Source organism: Doryrhamphus excisus, linkage group LG11, assembly GCF_037039965.1.
Source record: "Doryrhamphus excisus strain RoL-2023G ecotype Guam linkage group LG11, RoL_Dexc_Guam_v1.1, whole genome shotgun sequence".
Classification (NCBI taxonomy): domain Eukaryota; kingdom Metazoa; phylum Chordata; class Actinopteri; order Syngnathiformes; family Syngnathidae; genus Doryrhamphus; species Doryrhamphus excisus.
The window spans coordinates 6,723,497-6,745,380 of record NC_136367.1 but is presented as its reverse complement, the minus strand read 5'-3'; the positions used below and the strand labels follow the sequence as shown (position 1 = coordinate 6,745,380).

The 21,884-nt window shown below is 48.4% G+C and overlaps 1 protein-coding gene across 4 annotated transcripts; it reads left to right on the top strand.

The window, feature by feature from the left end:
- The first annotated feature begins 348 nt into the window (after positions 1-348).
- On the top strand, positions 349-21,774 carry myt1la (myelin transcription factor 1-like, a). 4 transcript variants are annotated; one of them, XM_058081794.2, is made up of 24 exons: positions 349-909; positions 3,994-4,073; positions 4,152-4,206; positions 4,385-4,418; positions 4,826-4,888; positions 6,776-7,149; positions 8,053-8,674; positions 8,739-9,181; positions 9,375-9,509; positions 11,336-11,426; positions 12,338-12,448; positions 12,571-12,791; positions 14,799-15,061; positions 15,152-15,376; positions 15,464-15,615; positions 15,696-15,764; positions 15,828-15,890; positions 15,964-16,047; positions 16,257-16,478; positions 16,585-16,676; positions 16,744-16,847; positions 16,920-17,063; positions 17,403-17,453; positions 18,774-21,774. In XM_058081794.2, the coding sequence occupies exons 3-24, from the start codon at positions 4,152-4,154 to the stop codon at positions 18,912-18,914; spliced, it is 3,759 nt and encodes a 1,252-aa protein (XP_057937777.2). In that variant the 5' UTR covers positions 349-909; positions 3,994-4,073; the 3' UTR covers positions 18,915-21,774. The 4 variants fall into 4 exon arrangements, with proteins under 4 accessions (XP_057937777.2, XP_057937752.2, XP_057937761.2 ...); XM_058081769.2 differs by having other exon boundaries at positions 350-909; positions 15,491-15,615; XM_058081778.2 differs by lacking the exon at positions 17,403-17,453 and having other exon boundaries at positions 351-909; positions 15,491-15,615.
- Positions 21,775-21,884: the final 110 nt, after the last annotated feature.

The following is a 21,884-nucleotide window of genomic DNA, read 5'->3' as shown; positions in this document are numbered from 1 at the left end:
CTATCACCTGTGGAGGCAGACGGTCACCCCACACTGAGGGCGTAGTCATTTCAGGCCAGCATTGCCATGCTGAGGGGGGGGGCAACCAAATCCCGCTAATTAGTTTAATTCGCTAAAAAAATTCTAATGGGGGGGGTCCCAAATCCTAAAACTCTAAAACTGACCAGGAAGTATTTCTTTGTTCAGGCTGGGAGGCCGTAGTGCACAAGCAGCCCCGTGCATGCACGCACGTGCATGAGCACGGTGAGTGAGACAGATGAGCATGCGCGCCCCCGCTGCGTCTCCTGCAGGCGCCACATGCGTGCGCGCCCCCGCAACTCAGCGCGAGAGGAGAAGGAAGAGCACGCCAGGAAGCTCAACCTGCTTCTTCTTCTTCGACTTCTTCTTCTTCTGCTGCTGCTGCTGCAGTGTCTGCTTCTTCCATCTTCATCATCATTAGCCTCCTCCTTCCTCCCCCCCACACCCGTGTCTGTCTGGCTGGCTCCCCCCTCCCTCCTCCCGCTTGCCTCCTCCCCCTCCCAACAGTGAAGGCATGGGCAGATAGCGCGACAAAAGGGAGAGAGAGCAGGTAGAGAGACGCAGGAGGAGAAGAAGCAGCGCGGAGGAGAGAGTCGCCATCGTCGGTATTCCAGTTCGTTTGCCCCTCCATCGTCATTCCCTCGCGGGCACGCGCCGCTCGCCTCCTCACATCGGCATTCCGCACGCATTCCCGCTTCCCGTCTGCCTGCAGGCTGCCGAGCCTGCGTGCGTGAGCGTGTGCGCGTGTGCGGAGGTGACAGTTGTCGCGGATGTTGGCGCGTGCACGAAGCGTGCGTGCGTGCGCCACCCCGGGGACGCTGCTGGTGTGTTTGATCGCCGCTGCGGGCTGAGACGCTTCGCCTCGTCCCTGTTCGACTTCCTTCCTCTGTGGTGAGTTGATCCGTCCTCGCGTTGCCGTCGTGGGTGTCACGTGACAACACACTCGTGGTTCATGTTGACGCTGACATGTATGATGCATGTATCGCTGCGTGGGCGACGCTTCACAAAGACGACATGCTGGGTTTTACAAAACATCATCTCGTTACACCTGTACCTAATGATGTGTCCGGTGAGTGTATACTTTATTACAAGTTATGTTGTCATCAATAGTGCAGACTGAACTTTGTAGCACTAATTTAGCACACAGCTACACTAAAAGTGGTCCAAGTTATGTACGTTAAGTTGCAGTATCAGTTTCATCTTATACATCAATTATACCCTCATTTACAATTCCAGAAAATATGGAAATAAAAAGATGAAATACAAAAATTCCATGAATGAGTAATAAAAATAGTCCTTATTTTGAACTCCTGTGGTTGTCTTTGCAGACCTTGCTAAAATATAAGCTAGTCTGCAACGATAACCTCCTTGTAGCAGCGCATGGAATCCATGACCCCTCCAGCATTCTTTAGCATTTCAGTCATCTTCATCCTCAACTCAAGACGTGTTTATATGAGGTTGTTTTTTAGTGTAACGACGTATTTAAAGGTCTTTTATATTTGGTGGCGTTTTAAACCGCAAACACGGCTGACAGAAATCCATGTTATAAGAGCCCGGCCTGCATGTCTCCCATAGGAACGCATGCTCCACGGCAAGCAGGAAGTGAAAAGGCATCTCGCCGTGCAGTGCGAAGGAGGTTACGCATTGAAGGGACATTTTTCACACATGTGGCGATTGTATATTTTGTGCTATATTTGGGGAAATAAATGTTATTTTCATGTAAAGCAACCAGTTTTTGTGCTAAGTTGTGGCATCGTTGTTAGACATTTTGGCTAAATATATATGGCTACATTTGTGTCAAAGTGAAAGGTGATATTTAGCTGAAACTTAGCTTCTTCTACTGCGGATTACTAAAAAAACAGAAAAAGGTAGAAAGTAACTTTTCATTTCCTGATGAAAGATAATGGTCTAATCCTTCTTTTGGCGTATACCAAGTTTACTTCTATCTTCTGTGTGCATTGAAAATCAGTCAAAATCATGAAAAATGTCTGACTTGATGGTCGCCACGTCAACAATTAGGACCAAAAGAGCTGCCGATGTTGGGCAAAATCTGGCGATGGCTTTCCTTTTCTTTGGGCGATGTAGTGAAGTGCATGATAATGAAATTCACATATTCTTCCGCGGTGCGAGCTGTTGTTCGTTCCTGAGCGAGTCTGGTGTTTAAAGCGTCCTTTAAAGCGAGGACCACCTGTAGTGATATTTATCTTCTATGAGACGTTGATGGGAGCAACCACTGTCAGCACAAGGCACACATGCTGGCATCGTATTGGTCATTGACTTTCAGACTGTCTGTTGTGGAAGAAGGATGCTTTTAAAGGAGCCTTGCAGGGAAATAAGAGCGCTGAGGGTTCAGAGGTCACCGTGGTTCACCCATAGGAAGACATGGCTTTGGTACATGGAGCTAAATGCTAGAATACACCCGCATAGACCCACATAGACCCACATAGACCCACATAGACCCACATAGACCCACATAGACCCACATACACTCTTCACCAGATTGGGACTTTGGATCCACAGTAATACAAATCATCATCCTGCACATACACACACACACACAGAAAAAAAATTGCTCTGCTAATGTTTGTTTAGTTTTGTTGCTCCAGCGTGGCGCTGCACACCATGTTTGTTTGCTGTCCTTCAATATGCCTGCCTGCAAAAAACACCACGCTGTTCCTCTGCGTGTGTGTGTGTGTGTATCCTGACCAGCAACTTTTATACATTAGCGGTGATTTGGTGGGACTGCATGAATGTATGGTAAACCACAGGTTGCCATAGCAACAGGGCTGATGCTTAAGGCTGTGTTTGATTGGCGGCTGAAACTGAGCTTGACTGCCTGCAAACATTGTCTCTATGCACATGGAACGTCCACATGGATGATGATGTGTGTGTACATGTAGTGTGTGTGTACATGTAGTGTGTGTGTGTGTATTTACACTGTGTGTGTGTGTCTGTAGGAGCTCTGCATCAGACTGTAGCAGACAGGCTGAGTGTCAGTCTGAATACTAAACAGTATGAGACTCCTCTTCACACCACACCACACACATATAGAACACACACACACACACACACACACACACTAAAGCTGTATTCTGCCTGACAAAAATAGGCAATAATCTTAACAATGATTTGTTGTTCATTAAATACGTGCCTAGTGTTGTTTTTATTTCAATAGACTATGTTCATAAGATTATGGAGACAAAATATATACATATATATATATATATAAGTATACATAACTTTTCTTTGGAAACTTCCTGACAGCATCCACACACACACACACACACACATAGAGGGAGCGTACGCATCACGCTCAGCGGTACAGCATCGAGGGAGGGAGGGATTTCTTCTCATGGGGGTAAAAGGAGGAAGGGGCGGGAGGGTTGGATGTGTGATGTTTGAGCACGCTCAGTGGAGCGCTGGCCTCAGATGAACTCGGCCCTGCCGTGTCGTTGAAGCGGGACGTGTGAGGGAATTTACATTTCTATTAGCGCTGCTGCACTGCAGTCTGCATCACTTCTCCTTCTCCTCCTCCTCCTTCGCCTTCTCCTTCTCCTCGGTGTTTCCTGAGGAGGATGAAAGCAGGAGGTGGCATAGATGCATTATTATTATGTTATTATGCATTATTGTTATCTTGTTATGGATGCGAAGTCAATGGTTGCCATGCTAATAAATTGGGACTCTTTGGCGCTACTTGGCGACTACCTAGATGACACCATCATCTCCACACTGGCCGGCGCTTTGTGTCATTTGTGTCATGCCAAATATGCAAATTAGATGATGACATCATCAACACACAACCCGCTTTAAAGCCAACACCGCATTTAGCTTGCAGTCGTTGTAGCTAAAATGTGCAAAAGGAGAGCAGCGCTGCGTAAACATCTGCACGTGTCACATGGTCACCGTCTGATCATGTGACCAGAAGCGTGCCGTGCATCAGAGCTGTGACCTTTTGGTGTGCGTTCTGTGTCGTAGAACATGAGGATGACCGTCTGAAGCCGCCCGCCGTCCACAATCTCCAAAGCTTCTCATCCAGGTCAAGGTGGTCCAGCCAGGTACGCTCGTCATCATCAGCATCACGGCTATTTTAAATCATCCCCATGTCTCATGTTGTGACATCACTTCCTGTCCAGATGGAGGTGAGTGCATCAGAGAAACGCCATCGAACGCGATCCAAAGGAGTGCGAGGTGCGAACCTCCTCTACACTGCTCTTTTAGCAGCCCGCCTCTTCCTCTTCTTCCTCTTCTTTCTCTTCTTCTTCTGCTGTCCTCTTCCTCCACTCGTCTTCTTACTCGTCACTTCCACGGTAGTTCATGTCGGAATGTTGAAAGAGTCACTCAGTGCTTGTTGTCTTGTTGTGTGAAGCTGTCGTGGAGGCCGTGACGCAGGAGTTATTCAGGTAGGTGACCTTTAACCTTTGTGACTGTGTTGTGTTGTTGCGTGCTTCGCACAGTCATTGTATAGCACAGCCTGTGTGTGTGATAAATACAAATGGAATACTTGTGTCAGTACTACTAGGCCTTTCACCATGACGGTAATTGTGCTCCAAAGTATCGTCAATATACAATATTACCACAACCCTGAGTGTACTGTGTACACGGATGTGGCCTGTTTGTGTAAATGTTTTTGCAGTCAAGGCAGGCCGGGGTAACAGGGTACTTAATTAGGTACATCTCTCAGTGTGATACAGTACACCATAATGACCATGAAGTGTCAATCATTGTGGGTCTTTGTGAAGGCTGGTTGTTGTATGGATACATGTGATGTGTTTACTGACATGTCTTTATGTGTTTCCTTCATACACAGCTGTCCAACAGCGGGTTGTGACGGTTCCGGACACGTCAGCGGCAAGTACGCCCGGCACCGCAGGTAAGGTACACCCACTCAGCGTGTGTGTGTGTGTGTGTGTTCAAAGTGTCCGGAACCAGAACTCCGTTATGAGACAGAATTTTGTATGTCAGACATGAACACACAAGGAAGTAATGCTTCAAATACTGTAAAAATACAGTAAATATTACATGAATGTACCTATAGCTACATGGTCACAGCATGGATATAGAACCATAAAATGTTTTAATGGCAAGCTTTGAAGGCGGAATCGGTGTGTCCCGTTCTGTGCATTCACTATGTGCCTCTTTTTTTATCTGTTTTTCTATCTTTATAACGCACACAAAAGAGAAAGATGGGTGTTCACATCTCACATAAAGACTGTGGATGATGGGCAAAGTTCCAAAAAAGCGCACTTTTTTTAAAAATGTCTCCTCTGTTGGTGATAGTCAGTCTGATGGGAAAGCCCCCCCCCCCGAGTCGGGGGAGGAGGGTGAAGTTCTGTCTGTTCTCTACCTTTGGCTGTCTCTCTTTACCTCTGCTGCTCTCCGGAGGATGTCGCCATGGCGACAGCACTGTGTGCATGCTGCAGAGTGAGGACCGGGAGGGATGCGGCCCCTCTGCCATGGCAACGGCGAGGACGGGACGTGAACACGGTGTCGCCCACATTTGCGCACCCTTGCCGCGGCGCTGCCACCGTCCAATTTCTCCTGCGTTCCCCCGTCCACACACACACACCCACCTTTTGGCACTCAAGTGTTGCCACGGTGATGAGTGTCGGTACGTGGCGTTGCCGGGGGCGATGATCCCATCCCGTCTAACCTCAGCCTCCATCCATGTAATGACGCTTCTCAGGCTGATACCCTCACTTGCCTCACTTGCCTCACTTGCCTCTGCAGGCCCTCCATAAGCCACATGATTATTCCACGCCATATTCCTAACCTAACGAATAATTCTGGAAGCGAGAATGAGAGCAGGTGTTTCCCGCCATGCAGCTGTTGAGGTGTATCAGATAGCAGGTAACCGTAGCAACAGAATGGCTAAATTGATTGTAAATATTGTCTGCGATCATTGTGAGTGTGTATGGAAAGAAGCTGGGAGCTCCAGGCTGCATTTGCTTCTATTAATATAGCAGCTGTCAATCAATACTGTGTTACTTTGGCTAACATAGCAACATGTTACACACGGCCCGTTAGCATCGCTTTATAACAACGCACCAGGAGCCGATTCACTACAACATAATCAATCACGCAGCATTGCGTGAGAAATCCATCACCATCCTCCCCAACACACGCACACTCACACGCACACACACACTCTCCACGTAATTACCATGCACAGTCGCTCGCCCTTGCAGCATTCCCTCGTTTCTGATCTGCTTTAATTACTGCTGGAATTTTAATTGGCGGGAGACAGCGAGGTGGCCAAGGTCATGTGTGCGCACACGCACGCACACACACGCTGCAGTTTCTTTGTCTGTGTGTATTTCTTCACATGTACAAACATGGCCACTTCATTAGGTACACCAACAAATGAGATCCAGTATAAATACTTTTCCTTGTACTGTGTAAATACTGTGTCGGTACGAGTACTACAGCTATAGGTTGAAAAGGAAAGTCATCATGATTAACTTCCATTAGACTCAACGTACAGTAAAGTAATAATATGTACAGTAAATAATATCAACGTTCATAATATTCTTCCAAGGTGTGGAGATGACGGGAAAAGTTATCCTCTGTTTGCATCCCAGACGCACAATAAGTTGTTTGAAATGGAAATAAAGTAAAGCTTCCCTAAAATCAGCATCTGGTCCTCAGAGCAATGAAAGCCCTTAATGACTATTATGGGATTTGTGTATTGAATAAGCTCCATTTTATTAGTATTATTTCCTGAAGAGGAGGCGTGTCTTCCCATGTCCTCCTCCTGCAGCGTGTACGGCTGCCCGCTGGCCAGGAAGAGGAAGGTTCTGGAAAGACAGCCGCTGGAGCCTGCTGCCAAGAGGAGGCCCTTCATCGCCTCCTGCCCTGCTGATGACCAGGAGGAAGACGCCTCCTCATACCCCGATTATGAGAATGAAGGCATGGAGGAGGAGGAGGGGGAGGAGGAAGAGGATGAAGGTGAGAGGTTAGAGGAGGAGGAGTTCTCCGAGTACAACGAGGAGCAGCCTGAGGAGGAAGAAGAGGAGGAGGAGAGGCCAGACGCAACAGTGGGAGGAGAAGATGATGACATGGGAATGGATGATGAGGAGGAGGAAGAGGAGGATGAAGAGGAGGAAGAAGATGAGGAGCATCATCAGCAGGAGGGTGAGTTGAACGTTCCTTTGCTCATTTTTCATCTGTTTATTCGTCCATTCATCCATCCATCATTCTGTTTGTTCATCCATTCATTTACACTTTAATTCCTTCATCCATTCATCCATCCATCATTCTGTTTGTTCACACATTCATCCATCCATTTATTCACCCATCCATCAGTCTGTCAATCATCCATCCATCCATTCACCCATCCATCAGTCTGTCAGTCATCCATCCATTCATTCACCCATGCATTAGTCTGTCAATCATCCATCACTCCCTCCCTCCATCACTCCCTCCATCCATGCATTCATCCATCCATCCATTTCTTCCTCCATCCATGCATCCATCCATCTATTTATACTTTAATTCCTTCATCCATTCATCCATCCATCATTCTGTTTGTTCACACATTCATCCATCCATCATTCTGTTTGTTCACACATTCATCCATCCATTCATTCACCCATCCATCAGTCTGTCAATCATCCATCCATTCATTCACCCATCCATTAGTCTGTCAATCATCCATCACTCCCTTCCTCCATCTCTCCCTCATCCATGCATTCATCCATCCATCCATTTCTCCCTCCATCCATGCATCCATCCATTCATTCACCCATCCATCAGTCTGTCAATCATCCATCCCTCCATCTCTTCCTCCATCCATGCATCCATCCATCCTTGCATCCATCCATCCACCCATCCATCCCTTCATCCATCCATCCATCCATTTATCCCTCCAACCATCCATCATCCATCCATTCACCCCTCTATCCATCGATCCCTCCCTCCGTCCCTCCCTTGCTCCCTCCCTTAGCCATCTATTCACCCTCCATCCCTCCCTCCCGCCATCCATCCATCCTATTCCGTAAGGGGAATAATGAAGTGTTTGTTGTTCCTTCCTGCCAGTAGAATTCCAACCTGGTGGACAATCAAAGCCTATTTCTGTCCACAAGGACGACAACAACAACAGCTGCACCCCCGGTCCCGGTCCCAATCCAGGTCCCGGATTAGGTCCCTGCGAGGACTACGAGAACTATGACGAACTGGTGGCCAAGTCTCTGCTCAATCTGGGCAAGATCGCCGAAGACGCCGCCTACCAGGCCATGACGGAGTCAGAGATGAACAGCAACTCCTCCAACAGCGGCGGCGAGGACGAAGACGAGGACGACGCCAGCGAGCAGGGAGACAGGAAGGGCGATCTCAGCGTGGACCTGGACAGCGATGTCGTCAGGGAGACGGTGGATTCGCTCAAGCTCCTGGCACAGGGCCACGGCGCCATGCTGCCAGAGGACGGCTACCCCGAAGGCGGCCTGATGGACGGCGGCCACGTCAACGGGCGGCCCGGCGTGGGCGGAGTCCAGGCGGAGGAGAGCGAGGAGGAGGTGTGTCTCAGCAGTCTGGAGTGTCTGAGGAATCAGTGCTTTGATCTGGCCCGCAAACTCAATGAGACGCACCCGTCCGACCGGCCCGTCCTCCACCACCACCTGCACAACCCCGTGGACCAGCAGGGGGCGCTTCACCTCGGCAGGTACGCGCACGGTCGTGTGACGGACGGGCCCGCGTGGGAAGTTCTTATTCCTCTGTCCTCCCAGGTACGACCCCCTCCAACAGGGACTGCAGGAGGAGTCCAGGCCCTCGGAGCGCAGCTTCTCTGACATGGTCAACCTGATGAAGCTGGAGGAGCAGCTGAGCCCAGCGTCTCGAGGTTACCCGACCAGCTGCAGCCAGGAGGGCGACGAGGACACCACGTCCGTCGCCTCCGACCGCTCGGACGACACCTTCGACATGGCCAAGGGCAACCTGTCCCTGCTGGAGAAGGCCATCGCCCTGGAATCGGAGCGGGCCAAGGTCATGCGAGACCGCGTGATCTCGGAGCACAAGCAGCCCAGACGAGACCACCACCACCATCATCATCACCACCATCATCATCACCATCGTGGACACGGAGAGCACAGCCCGAGGCTGAGCGGCGCCGGCGAAGAGCGCAAGTCCAGGATTCACCATGACGGCTTGAAGAGAGCGTTGTACCCTAAAGGTAGACGCACGCTGCTCTTTTCTATTTCCTTCTGCTCTCTTCCACGCCATGTTTGAACGCTCAGCTACTTCCATGTTTCTCAAGGGATTCAAACCATTCCACCATCAAAACATTCAAGATGACAATTTTCCACATTTTTTCCCACTTTTGCCTTCATTTTCCATTTTCCTTGCCTTCATTTTCCTCTTTCCAGAATCTTCCAGGGGGGAGAAGAAGGAGAGCAAGTGCCCGACGCCGGGTTGTGACGGGACAGGTCACGTGACCGGTCTGTACCCGCACCACCGCAGCCTCTCCGGGTGTCCTCACAAGGACCGTGTCCCGCCTGAGAGTAAGTCCCGCCTCCCGGACGCGACACGCCTCACAAGTCTGACAAGTCATTTTAGTCAGCCATTTGCATTAGTACTTCCTGTACTACTAACTCGTACTGCGGCTCGCTGGAACGTCATAAAATGACTTCTGATGACTTGTTGGATGTTCGAGTCCTCCATCACGCATCCATCCTGCATGCCTCTCATTGCGCTTCTTTCTGGATGTGAAGGGAATGGCTGAATTAGCATTGATTTCAGTTGGATGGCGATGTAGCATGAACCAGGTTGCATCCTCATTTCCTTGCTTCCTTCCTCACCTCACGCCTGCTCCGTGTCTGCTTGTGTCAGTGCTACGGCATTGGAACCGCTTGCATCCGCCTAAAGTGTCATTTCTGCATGAGAACCAACCTGTTATGCTTTTGTTTACACAAAACTAGCAGGTAATGAAAAGTCACTAGCCAGCAGTCAGACAGACATCCATTTCACTCAGCATTGGTTAGGTTGGATGCTGCCTGACCGACATGCTAACCACTCATCCACCGTGCGGCCACAAAGAAAAACAACACATGGATATTCTTATCAATTAGTAGCGTAACACTTCGTGGGGAAGTGAAACCACACCCAAAACATTTCTCATAATAACAAAGTTAAAGTGCTAGGTAAATAGATTTTCACATGTGTAGCATCTTTTAGCTTAATTATATTTTCTATTCATTTGGAGGCATTTATACATATAAATATGTATACTCATGTCCTGTCATTTATTTATTATTTTAATAAAATACAGTAAAAATGTAAATATTTCAGTCATAGTTGCAAGTGATGATTAATCATGATTAATTAGATAAAAAATGTTCCTAATTTGCCAGCCCTATAAATAGTATATAGATAGTATATAGTATAGAATAATATATAGTAATATATTAATTCAGTCATTTTCTACCGTTTATCCTCACAAGTGTGGCGGGGGTGCTGGAGCCTATCCCAGCTGTCTTCAGGCCCGAGGCGGGGTCCACCCTGGACTGGTGGCCAGCCAATCACAGGGCACATATAGACAAACAACCATTCACACTCACATTCATACCTATGGACAATTTGGAGTGGCCAATTAACCTAGCATGTTTTTGGAATGTGGGAGGAAACCGGAGTACCCGGAGAAAACCTATAGTAATATATACTGTAATATAATAGTATATAAATAGTACGTAGCACTACATAACAGGATCTAATTTGCATAGTTGGCCATGACACATGTATGTCCTAATTATGGTGTGTATGAGGCGTGTTACGAAGCTGGGTTACGATGCCATCTACTGTACGGAGTTGCAACCACAAGCTACATTCACTGACAGTCCCATTATAATAGGTTTATGGGCGAGGACCTATTGAATAGTATGTTCATGTTCGGGAAGCGCTGTGTAGTATAGTCATTGATGAGCAAACGTGCGCCGTGATAAAAACAAGGATTCATTGTCGTTCCCGTGCATCACCACGTTCCCGTGCAACACAACTTTTGCTTGCAAAACATTCTCGTGAAATTTCATGAATTGAGGAAAATGCAAATGTGTTCTTACATCGAGAGGACGTCAACTTGTCATTCGTCTTCCATTTCAAGACTTATTCGCCTCCGACATTTGACGAAGTGTAAAGCACGTAGGGCAGTGCCTGTGCATGAATCACCAACGGCGTGCATGTCGGAGATGAAAATGTCCTCGTTGTTCATTTGCTTTCATGTTCTTGGTCCCGCTTCCGCCGTGCTGAGCTTCTTGGTGGCAGATTTCCTGATAACGTTCCTGTCTCCTCCTAACCCTCGCTGTCTCTCTCACCCTCTCCTGTGTGTCAAAAGTTCTTGCCATGTATGAAAATGTTTTAAAGTGCCCAACTCCCGGCTGCTCTGGACGCGGCCATGTCAATAGCAACAGGAACTCGCACCGCAGGTGAGTGAGCAGCCCCTTAGCCGGCCGCTATCCGCTAGGTCCGCGATGGTGGAAGATGCAGAAGTCTTCCTCTTTAGCTCGTCGCCCACCAACCCTCCGGCAGAACATGACATCTTCTCCTTTCTTTTTTTAGTTGGAAACGCTAAGCTTTTTCAAATCAATTTGGATTTTAAGTTGTTGTAGTCTTGCACAAAATCAATACACAACACAAGGATGTTTTCTTCCTTTTTGGTCAACTGTTTGCTGGCTTTGACACAGAAAAATATGTTGCACAAAATACACACACATGGCTTCCTCAAGCCAGTTGTGTCTTCTACGAGTTGGACTTGAACCTGACAACAAATACAGCATGTGTAGCCGTGCTATAAGTCTACAAAGACTTAATAAACAATAGGTGACATTTGCTGTGTATGGGGATAGGTAACGCACACACGCACACACACACACACACAGGAGTCATGCACATACACACATACACACACGTGCACACGGGGTGTTATATGGCACAGCCCCACTGGGAGAGGGGAGACAAAGCGCCAGCTAGCTTAGCAGCTGTTAGCGAGCGGCTCAACACACGAGCTTTTATGTCTGGCAGTCGCCATGGAAACGCCCGCATAGCAGCAGTGGCTGATGTGTCACACAATGTTCACACTCCTATAGATGTTTAAACACACTGCAGGGCTGCTTGGCTCGCTGCAAGCCACAAGATGTCTGCCGTCTTTGTCTTTACTTTGTCTCCGCCGCTCAAGTAACGCTTATAGATTGGTCACATGACAGATGCTGGAGGGAACCCCCTTCTAAAAGCTGGTCTCGGGCCGAGCATGTTCAGTATAAACCACCTTGAACCTTGTTGGCATGTGTGCTCGTGTGCACGGTTTGATACCTAACCGGGCTGCCCGCCTCCCCCCCAGTCTTTCGGGTTGCCCCATCGCTGCGGCAGAGAAGATGGCCAAAGTGCACGAGAAGATTCACCCGACTGAGAGCGGCGGCAAGTCCAATCAGACGTCAGACCGCGTGCTCAGGTACCGCCCACTCTCGCCACTTCATACGTCCAATTCCGTAGCTTCATTACCGTTTCCCCAAAATCCCACACAAGGGTTACTGTGCACTAGCGCCATTCTCATCGTATATTTCCTGTCGGCAGGCCCATGTGTTTCGTCAAGCAGTTGGAGATTCCTCAGTACGGATACAAGAACAACGTTCCCACCAGCACGCCGCGCTCCAACCTGGCCAAGGAGCTGGAGAAATACTCCAAGACCAGCTACGACTACGGCGCCTACGAGAGCCAGCATGGAGCCTATGGGAAGAGAGCAACGCTGAGCAAGTCCCACCACAGCCGTGACACCTCCCCAAAGGGATATGAAGGTCAGCGAAATGAAGGTCCACCATTTAACCAACGCATTGCAGGATTGACCCTGGTGTCACATCGCGTCACGTCTGCCATGTCGAGACAGAAATGACAAAGCTGCCCTTGAATTACTCATACTCATACTTATGCTCTGATACGCTCCATAGAAAACAGCGAGGGGGGGCCGAACCCCCATACTTATGATATCACATAAAGCACTTTATTAGACAAGGATGAAAGTAACACACTCATCACAGCGTCGGCGCAGTGGCGCAGCATCGTGACGGAGATGGCGAGCAGAGCGCGGGATGCTGTGATGGAGGAGGTGCGGTTGGAGGGAGGGAGCGTGAAGCAGGAAGAGTGATAATGGAGGCGAGCCCCGCTTCTTTTTGGCCGGGAGCCATTAAGCGTGATCTGCAGGCAGGAGAGAGTTGTCTGCGCTCCATCACGACGCCCTCCTTCTTTCCCGCCGCGCTTGACTCTCATCAGCAGCGCTCTCGTCTGCCACCACGCAGTCGTGCTCTTGTTAAATGTCCCGCCTCCTTTTTCTCGTCTCTGCAGAGGCTTTGGAGTCGGTGATCAACAACTTTATAACAACATGTACTATAACAACATGTACTATAACAACATGTACTATAACAACATGTACTAACTGTTTATGACATTTCACTACTGCACTGATGAGTGAAAGATGAAGTCGTAACAATAAGCAAGCAAGTTTTACTGACTCACAGGTACTTTGCCAAGACCCGAGTTTCACTGACTCACGGGTACTTTGCCAAGACTTGAGTGTCACTGACTCACGGGTCCTTTGCCTAGATTCGAGTGTCACTGACTCACGGGTGCTTTGCGAAGACTCGAGTTTCACTGACTCACGGGTACTTTGCCTAGACTTGAGCGTCACAGACTCATGGGTACTTTGCCTAGACTCGAGTGTCACTGACTCACGGTAATTTGCCTAGACTTGAGCATCACAGACTCATGGGTACTTTGCCTAGACTTGAGTGTCACTGACTCACGGGTACTTTGCCAAGACTCGAGTTTCACTGACTCACGGGTACTTTACAAAGATTCGTGTGTCACTGACTCACGGGTACTTTACAAAGACTTGAATGTCACTGACTCACGGGTACTTTGCCTAGACTCGAGTGTCACTGACTCACAGGTACTTTGCTTAGACTTGAGCATCACTGACTCACGGGTACTTTGCCTAGACTCGAGTGTCACTGACTCGCGGGTACTTTGCCAAGACTGGCGTTTCACTGACTCACGGGTACTTTGCCAAGACTTGAATGTCACTGACTCACGGGTACTTTACAAAGACTCGGGTGTCACTGACTCACGGGTACTTTGTCTAGACTTGAGTGTCACTGACTCACGGGTACTTTGCCAAGACACTTTGTCTTGATTTGACTCACCATGGCTGCACGGGGCCTCACAGCTAGGAGACCCGAGTTCAATTCCACCCTCGGCCATCTCTGTGTGGAGTTAGCATGTTCTCCCGTGAACGTGTGGGTTGGGGCCATTTTCTCCTCCCCCATTCCAAAAACATGTTAGGTTAATTGGCCACTCCAAATTGTCCATAGGTATGAATGTGAGTGTGAATGGTTGTTTGTCTGTATGTGCCCTGTGATTGGCTGGCGACCCAAAGACAGCTGGGATAGGCTTCAGCACCCCCGCGACCCTCGTGAGGATAAGCGGTAGAAAAAGAATGAAATTAAGTGAAAGAGCAGCAATGCGAACGTATGGTGTGAATGTTTAAATGGTTATTTTTGCGTTTATGAACGTGTGTCATTTGTCGTCGGGTTAGCAGACGTCACTCGAAGGTGTGTTGAACGTTAGATTTATTTCACTGTCAGGAGTTGAAAAAGCACATAGAGGAGCAGTTAGGAGTAACGTGGTGTTGTCCTGCACCACCCAGCTTCTTTTTGTGATGCTCTACACGCTTGGCTGCATGCCAGCAATCGACTAACTCTGCCCTCCGTGCGCGTCTGTGTGTGTGTGTGTGTGTGTGCGTGCGTCAGCCAAGCGCTACAGTAAGACGTCGAGCCCGGCCAGCAGCACCACCAGCAGCTACGCTCCCAGCAGCAGCAGCAGTCTGAGCTGCGGGGGCGGGGCCGGCGGGGGCGGGAGCAGCGCCAGCAGCACCTGCAGCAAGAGCAGCTTCGACTACACACACGACATGGAGGCGGCACACATGGCCGCCACCGCCATCCTCAACCTGTCCACCAGGTGCCGGGAACTCCCGCACGCTCTGGGAGGGAAACCCCACGACATGTTGGCTCAGGTGGGAGGCGGGGGCAGACGTAGCTCATTTGCATATCACACGCCGAAACGCAGTGCGCCGTTTGGACCGTTCATCTCTCATGTGCATCAGAGCGAAGTGGGCGACCTGGACGATGGCGGCCTGGTAGACGTGGGGGGGCAGCCAGGCGGACCAGAGGGCAGCGGGACGGTGCTGACGCCCCTGCAGCCCATGTCCCCCCAGCGCCAGGCCCTGCTCAACAGCCACCGCTACCAGCTGAGCGAGTCGGACTGCTGGGACCTCCCCGTGGACTACACCAAGATCAAACGTGTGGACGACGAGCACGAGCACAAGGAGGTAACAGGAAGCCCTGCTTTGTTTGATGTTGCTTTCTCAACCACGCTTGTTTTGTGTGAGGATGGCTCCTGGAGTGACACGTTGTAGTCGTCTTATTTGTGGTCCCTACACCAGGGCGACGAGCTGGACCCCTTCCAGGAGCTGCTGGACGAGCAGCGCTACCCGACCCAGGTGTCCATGCCCAGCCCCAAACACCACAAGTACCCCCCATGCAAGGAGGCCAAGAAGGAGCTCCTCACGTAAGGAACACTAACGTGGAGGAAAGGTCCTCAAGTGGACTTGACTTGACTGAGCAGGACGTTCTGTTTGGGTTCCTCAGGCTTTCCAGCTGTCAGCTGGCCGACAAGAACCTGCGAGGAATGATGGCCTCCAACTCACAAGACCTGAAGTGAGCGTGACTCGTTGCCGCTCTTTGACGGACATGATAACAGCTCAGCCTTTCCGTCCGCAGGTGTCCCACGCCCGGCTGCGACGGATCAGGACACATTACGGGAAACTACGCCTCCCACAGGAGGTACCGTGAGTTGTTCTTGTTGTGGTTGCACTTCACCGCGCCGCTTCTCCAACGTGTCTACTGCCATCTTCAGTCTGTCAGGTTGTCCTCGAGCTAAGAAGAGCGGCATCAAAATCCTCCACAGCAAAGAAGACAAAGATGAGCAGGAACCGATCAAGTAAGCCGGCAGAATCAGCATGAAGTATTTATTTGTGGGGACCACCATGAAGAACCAAGTGATGCATTCGATTAATACGTCACTTGGCAGCCACCAGCAGAGGGCGCCAGTAATTCAGGCCCTACTAGTCAGCTGCCTAAAAAGGACTAGTTAGTTTTAAATACATCAATCCAACTTGAGTGAGAGGTTTGTGTCTCCGCCCCCATAAGGTGTCCTGTCCCAGGCTGTGATGGACAGGGTCACGTGACAGGGAAGTACGCCTCACACCGCAGTGCGTCAGGCTGCCCCCTGGCGGCCAAAAGGCAGAAGGACAGCTACGTGAACGGCACGCAGTTTGCCTGGAAGTCCGGCAAGACGGACGGGATGACGTGTCCCACTCCGGGCTGCGATGGCTCAGGACATGTCAGCGGCAGCTTCCTGACCCATCGGAGGTGATCCTGACGTTTTTTTTTTTTTTTTATGAAGTCATGCTCTGCATCTCGCTACCATGACAACCATCATGACCGTGAAAATGTGGACGTGTGTGTTTTGTCCCAGTCTCTCCGGCTGTCCCAGAGCCACCTCGGCCATGAAGAAGGCGAGGATGAGCGGCGCGGACATGCTGACAATCAAGCAGAGAGCCAGCAAAGGTGAGCCCGGGTGTCAAAGCGCAAAGAAGAGCAGCAAAACAAACAATGCGTGTTGTGTCTCATCCAGGCATCGAAAACGATGAAGAGATTAAGCAGCTGGACGAAGACATCAAAGATCTCAACGAATCCAACAATCAAGTGGAGTCAGACATGATAAAACTGAGGACTCAAGTAGGACGACCTTCATTCCTGTTGTTGTCTCGAAGTGAGATGTGATGCATCCATGATGTCGTCTCCTGCTAGATCACCACCATGGAGAGCAGCCTGAAGTCCATGGAGGAGGAGAACAAGGTGATGGAACAACAAAACGACTCGCTGCTGCACGAGCTGGCCAACCTGAGCCAGTCCCTCATCAACAGCCTCGCCAACATCCAGCTGCCTCACATGGTAAGAGGACGCCCGGTGCACGGGACGCTTCTGTCTTTCACCTTGCGATAGCCCGAGTCGGTACGCCAACACTTTGCTCACGCACCTCAGTGAGGCCTTTCTTCTCTCGCCCTCATCCTGCTTCTTTGTGTCAGCCACCTTTTATTTGCCGCGCTGCATCGGCAAACGTCCCGCCGTGTCATTCTGCTGCTGTTTTCTTCTGCTTCCACGGAACAGCGAGGCTAATTGGACAATCTCTCCCATCAAAACCTGCACCTTCTTTCCATTTGTCTTTGTTGTTCTTGACGCCTGGTGAGCGCCACCGTGTGTCTGGCGAGCTAATAGACTTCTCTCCCGTAGAGGCGGCCGCCACAGAAAGAGCAGAACTGCTGTTTGCAGAGTCCTGCCACAGTAAGACATGCATCTATCCTTTATCCAATTATCTTCTCTTCTGCACCGCCATCCTCTCCCTCAGCGACAAGTGCGTACATCTGGACTTAAGTGCATCAAGTGCTGGGCGGGCTGTGTCCTCCGACACCAGTGCTGTGTCTCTGTGTCTCAATACAGTACGTCCACCGCTGTAGGATGGTGCCTTCCAGGACATCCCGACTAATCTCCACACTAAGTGGGCACTTATGTACTCAAAAGAGTGCAAGTATCCAAATGTATGTATGTAAATAAAATATTAAGTGTACACTTATGCACTTTAAATAAGTGTATCAAAAGACCAAATGTACGTAGGTATGCAGATGTGCAATCCAAAGGCTATGTACTATAAGTATGCACTTATGCACACTAAAGACCACATGTAAGTTAGCAAGTGTGCACTTATGCACTCAAAAGACTACAAGGAAGTACGCAAGTGTGCACTTATGCACTCAGAAGATGACATGTAAGTATGCAAGTGTGCACTTATGCATTCAAAAGACTACATGTAAGTACGCAAGTGTGTGCTTATTCACTCAAAAGACTACATGTAAGTACGCAAGTGTGCACTTATGCACTTAAACGACAACATGTAAGTATGCAAGTGTGCACTTATGCACTCAAAAGGTGACATGTAAGTGTGCACTTATGCACTCAAAAGATGACATGTAGGTGTGCACTTATGCACTCAAAAGATGACATGTAAGTGTGCAAGTGTGCACTTATGCACTCAAAAGACTGCATGTAAGTACGCAAGTGTGCACTTGTGCTCTCAAAAGATGATATGTACGTATGCAAGTGTGCACTTATGCACTCAAAAGACTAAGTGTAAGTATGCAAGTGCACCAATTGAGACACAGGACAAGTCTGGATGTTGAGTCACTGTTCTTCCTGGAAGCCAGTGGGCATAAAAGTGAGCCTTGTTGTGCGCCACCAGCCTCAAAACCAACTCTTGTCTTAAAACCCGAACCCTTTCGGTTTGATCTGCCTTATGACACCCCCCCCACCCTCTCCCCCAAGAAAATGAGCCCCCCTCATTGTGTCTTCCACTGTTTGAAACATCCTAATATTGTCTTCATCTGCAAACATGAACTTCCATCATCTGCTTCTGCATGCTTGGATGGTATTGACAGTTAAAAAATAAAAAAAATGTGAGTAACCAATCACATTTTCCCAACGACGTCCCCTCCAGTCCTCCAACCCCCCACCCCCCCTTCCCAACAATGCCAAGTGTCTTTTCCCTCCTGGATTCCCTCTGATTGCATGTTTCTTCCCGGATCTCTGCCCCCCCCTCCCCCCTGACAGGAGCCAATGAATGAACAGAACTTTGACACGTACGTGAGCACGCTGACAGACATGTACACCCACCAGGAGCAGTACCAGAGCCCGGAGAACAAGGCCCTGCTGGAGAACATCAGACAGGCCGTTCAGGGCATCCAAGTGTAGCCCACAGCCAGCACACATGCAAACACTCCACACGCTCGTCCTTTTCCTGCTGCTGTAATCTAGCGTCACGCCCGCGCCGCCATCGCACCTCTTCTTTTTATCGCCAACATCACACTTTTGTACATTTTCATCCGCCCTGATACAATGTGACGTCCAGCTGCTGTCGGGGCTGGGAGGAGCAATCAAAGCTGGAGGAGAAACATCATGACACGGAAACACGCCGGCGGACGGTGCTCTTAGCGGGCGCGAGGGAGGAGACAATCTTAATGAGCGGATATTGGCATGATCCCGTTTGGATATCACGTGACGGAGGAAGAGGTCTGGGGTATATGCAATTTCTTATCCATTCTACGAGCAGAGAGATGATTTTTACTGCGTTTTCTATCCACCTTTTACTACAATCATGACTGAGCTGAAAGGACACTTTGCACGTTGGTTTCCATGTTTTGATGTTTTTATTGCGGCTCGGCCGGATAACGCTCGTGTTGCGCGTCCATGCGGTTTCCTTGACGACGGCTTACAGGGTCAAACGTTTTTCACGTGGCGTCATTGTACATTGGCACCGCTCGTGTGCGTCCGCTCATCGAGCCTCTTTCTTGTTTTCTCACATGCATGCACTTTATTGGCGTTTGTCAGACTGCGGACACTCCGACTCCACTCCGGTGACTTCTGCGTGACAGCAGATGGACAAGGCAAAGGACCGTTCCACCCGAGCGCTGCCATTTGCTTGTCCAAACGCGTCAACATCCATGTATCTTTTTTTTTTTCCGAAGCCAGGATGACTCCTGTAAGTAACAGGAGTTGGACAAGACGTGACATTTATGCTAATAGCATGTAGACACGAAGCGCATTCAGCAAAACATCTACATCTACAAATAACATAATGATGGAACTTCCTGTGGGTCATGTGACTTGGTGAATATTTCATATTTGTCAAGTAGGGCAATGTGTTAGGGCAGGGGTGTCCAAAGTGTGGCCCAGGGGCCGTTGTTAAATTAAAATGGAAAAATCTGATGGAATTTGAGCATTTTATAAGAATAGTGAAAGTGAAAATATGAAGAGGGAAAAAAAATTGTAATTTTACCAGAACTATGAGGAAAATAATTTTCATTCATATCCTCATAAAGTATAAAGTGGATATATTACAAATAAAAAAGACGATATATTTTAAGGTCATAATATTATGAAAAACAAAATAATTTTTTTGGCAGGAGAGTTATCATATTATGAAAATAAAGAGAAGACAAAAAACAGCAGAAATGAAAAAATAGCTGTAAATAGAATAGAAAACAACAATAAATTTGTAATATAATGAGGAAAAATATGTCATTTTAGTAGCGTAGAGTCGAAATATTAAAGAAACAAATTTTTAAGTCGTTAAAAAAAAATCCCAAATCCCCCAAAAAAGTTTTTATTTTTGGAACATTCAATTAGGCAAATGTTCTAAAGATAAATACATAAATGCTATGGGAATAAAGTCATCCTATTATGAGGAGAACATTTGGAAAGGAAAAATTGGAAAGTTGATCCCACCAGGCTTTTTCACCTGAATGACAAAGCTGAGGTGCAGTGTTATCCTGGAAGATATACTACAGTATACCTTCAAGTATACCTTCATATCCTTCATTTTCCTCTACTGTATGTGGCCCTGGCTGGAGAACCCTTTGGACACCTCTGTGCTAGGGTAACAGGATGGGGGGGCGCCACCACCAAGTGTCAATTTTTAGTGTAGTTGAGATAAGGAGTCAAATATTTTTGAAGATTTTAAATGATTAGTTACCTCGTCAAATCTAAAAATTGCATACAAGATTATTTTAAATAGTATTTCTGAAATATGCAATGATATCAATATGCAGGACACTCTGTGTGATGAAAGGGTATTTATTTTACTGTTCTTTTTGGGGGGCATTTTATTTCCTGGGGATGCAAATGGCACGGATTGGGTGGAATGGGCCAAGAAGGAAAACTCAGCCTCCAAACATTGTTGCTGAACAACAAAGAAAAGCGTGCTTTTCTGTTGAAATGATGGATATAAAACATCCCTAATCAGCCCATAAGAATCCGAAGCCATGGAAAGGCAAATCCTGGTGGATAAAACCCATTTGGGATGTTTTGCTCAAATACTCATTGCTGTATCCTTACATTTATTCAGTGTCTTATTAGCATTTTTGCTATCGTGACCGATTTTCCTAGCTTGTTTTCTATGAATCGATTGAATAAATACCGTAAGAAGAGTTTGACACACTACGGAAGCATGATGTCACATGACAGCAACTTCCAAATGTTTCCTAAATGTCACTTTGGGACTCGATGAGTTCAAGTCCAGCACAAAAAGCTGGAAAGGCCACGTTCCAGCATGAATGAAAGCGGGTTCTTATAGGTTCAATCAAGTCCAGTCCATTGGTGAAACTTCATGACAGACGTGTTTGCTTTGTGTTGGCTTCACTGAGTGACGTCACATGATGAGCATTTCCTGTCTGCATCTCCCGCATGAGACGCACCGCGGCCGGCATCGATTCCCTGACAGGAGATGGACTTAAAGCACAAAGGAGAGTCAGCTGATAGACTAGATGTTAGCATCCAATGTAAAAAGCATCTCCACAATGATGTGTCATATGAATATTTGTGAAACGAGCAAATTCTTTCCAGGAGTGCAGTAAAATAACTTTTTATGCATCCACTCCTTTTTTTTCCTCTCCTTTGTTACTGGGAAGCATCCAGCTACTTTTTCTAACCACGCAGCATGACTCTGCTCTTTGTTGACATCATCGTGCTATTTTCATTTGACTTGTGGACTTTGTACATTTTCTATCATGATGGTGTTGGCATCTCTTGCTCGGAATAAATCTTGTGTTGCAACTCTTGACTGGCATCTCTTCTTGTTGATGGAAATTACAGGAACGAAGCGACTGTTTGTGATACAGGAGTTGTGCACACAGGCTGCTACTAATTTGCATTATCATGACCCAT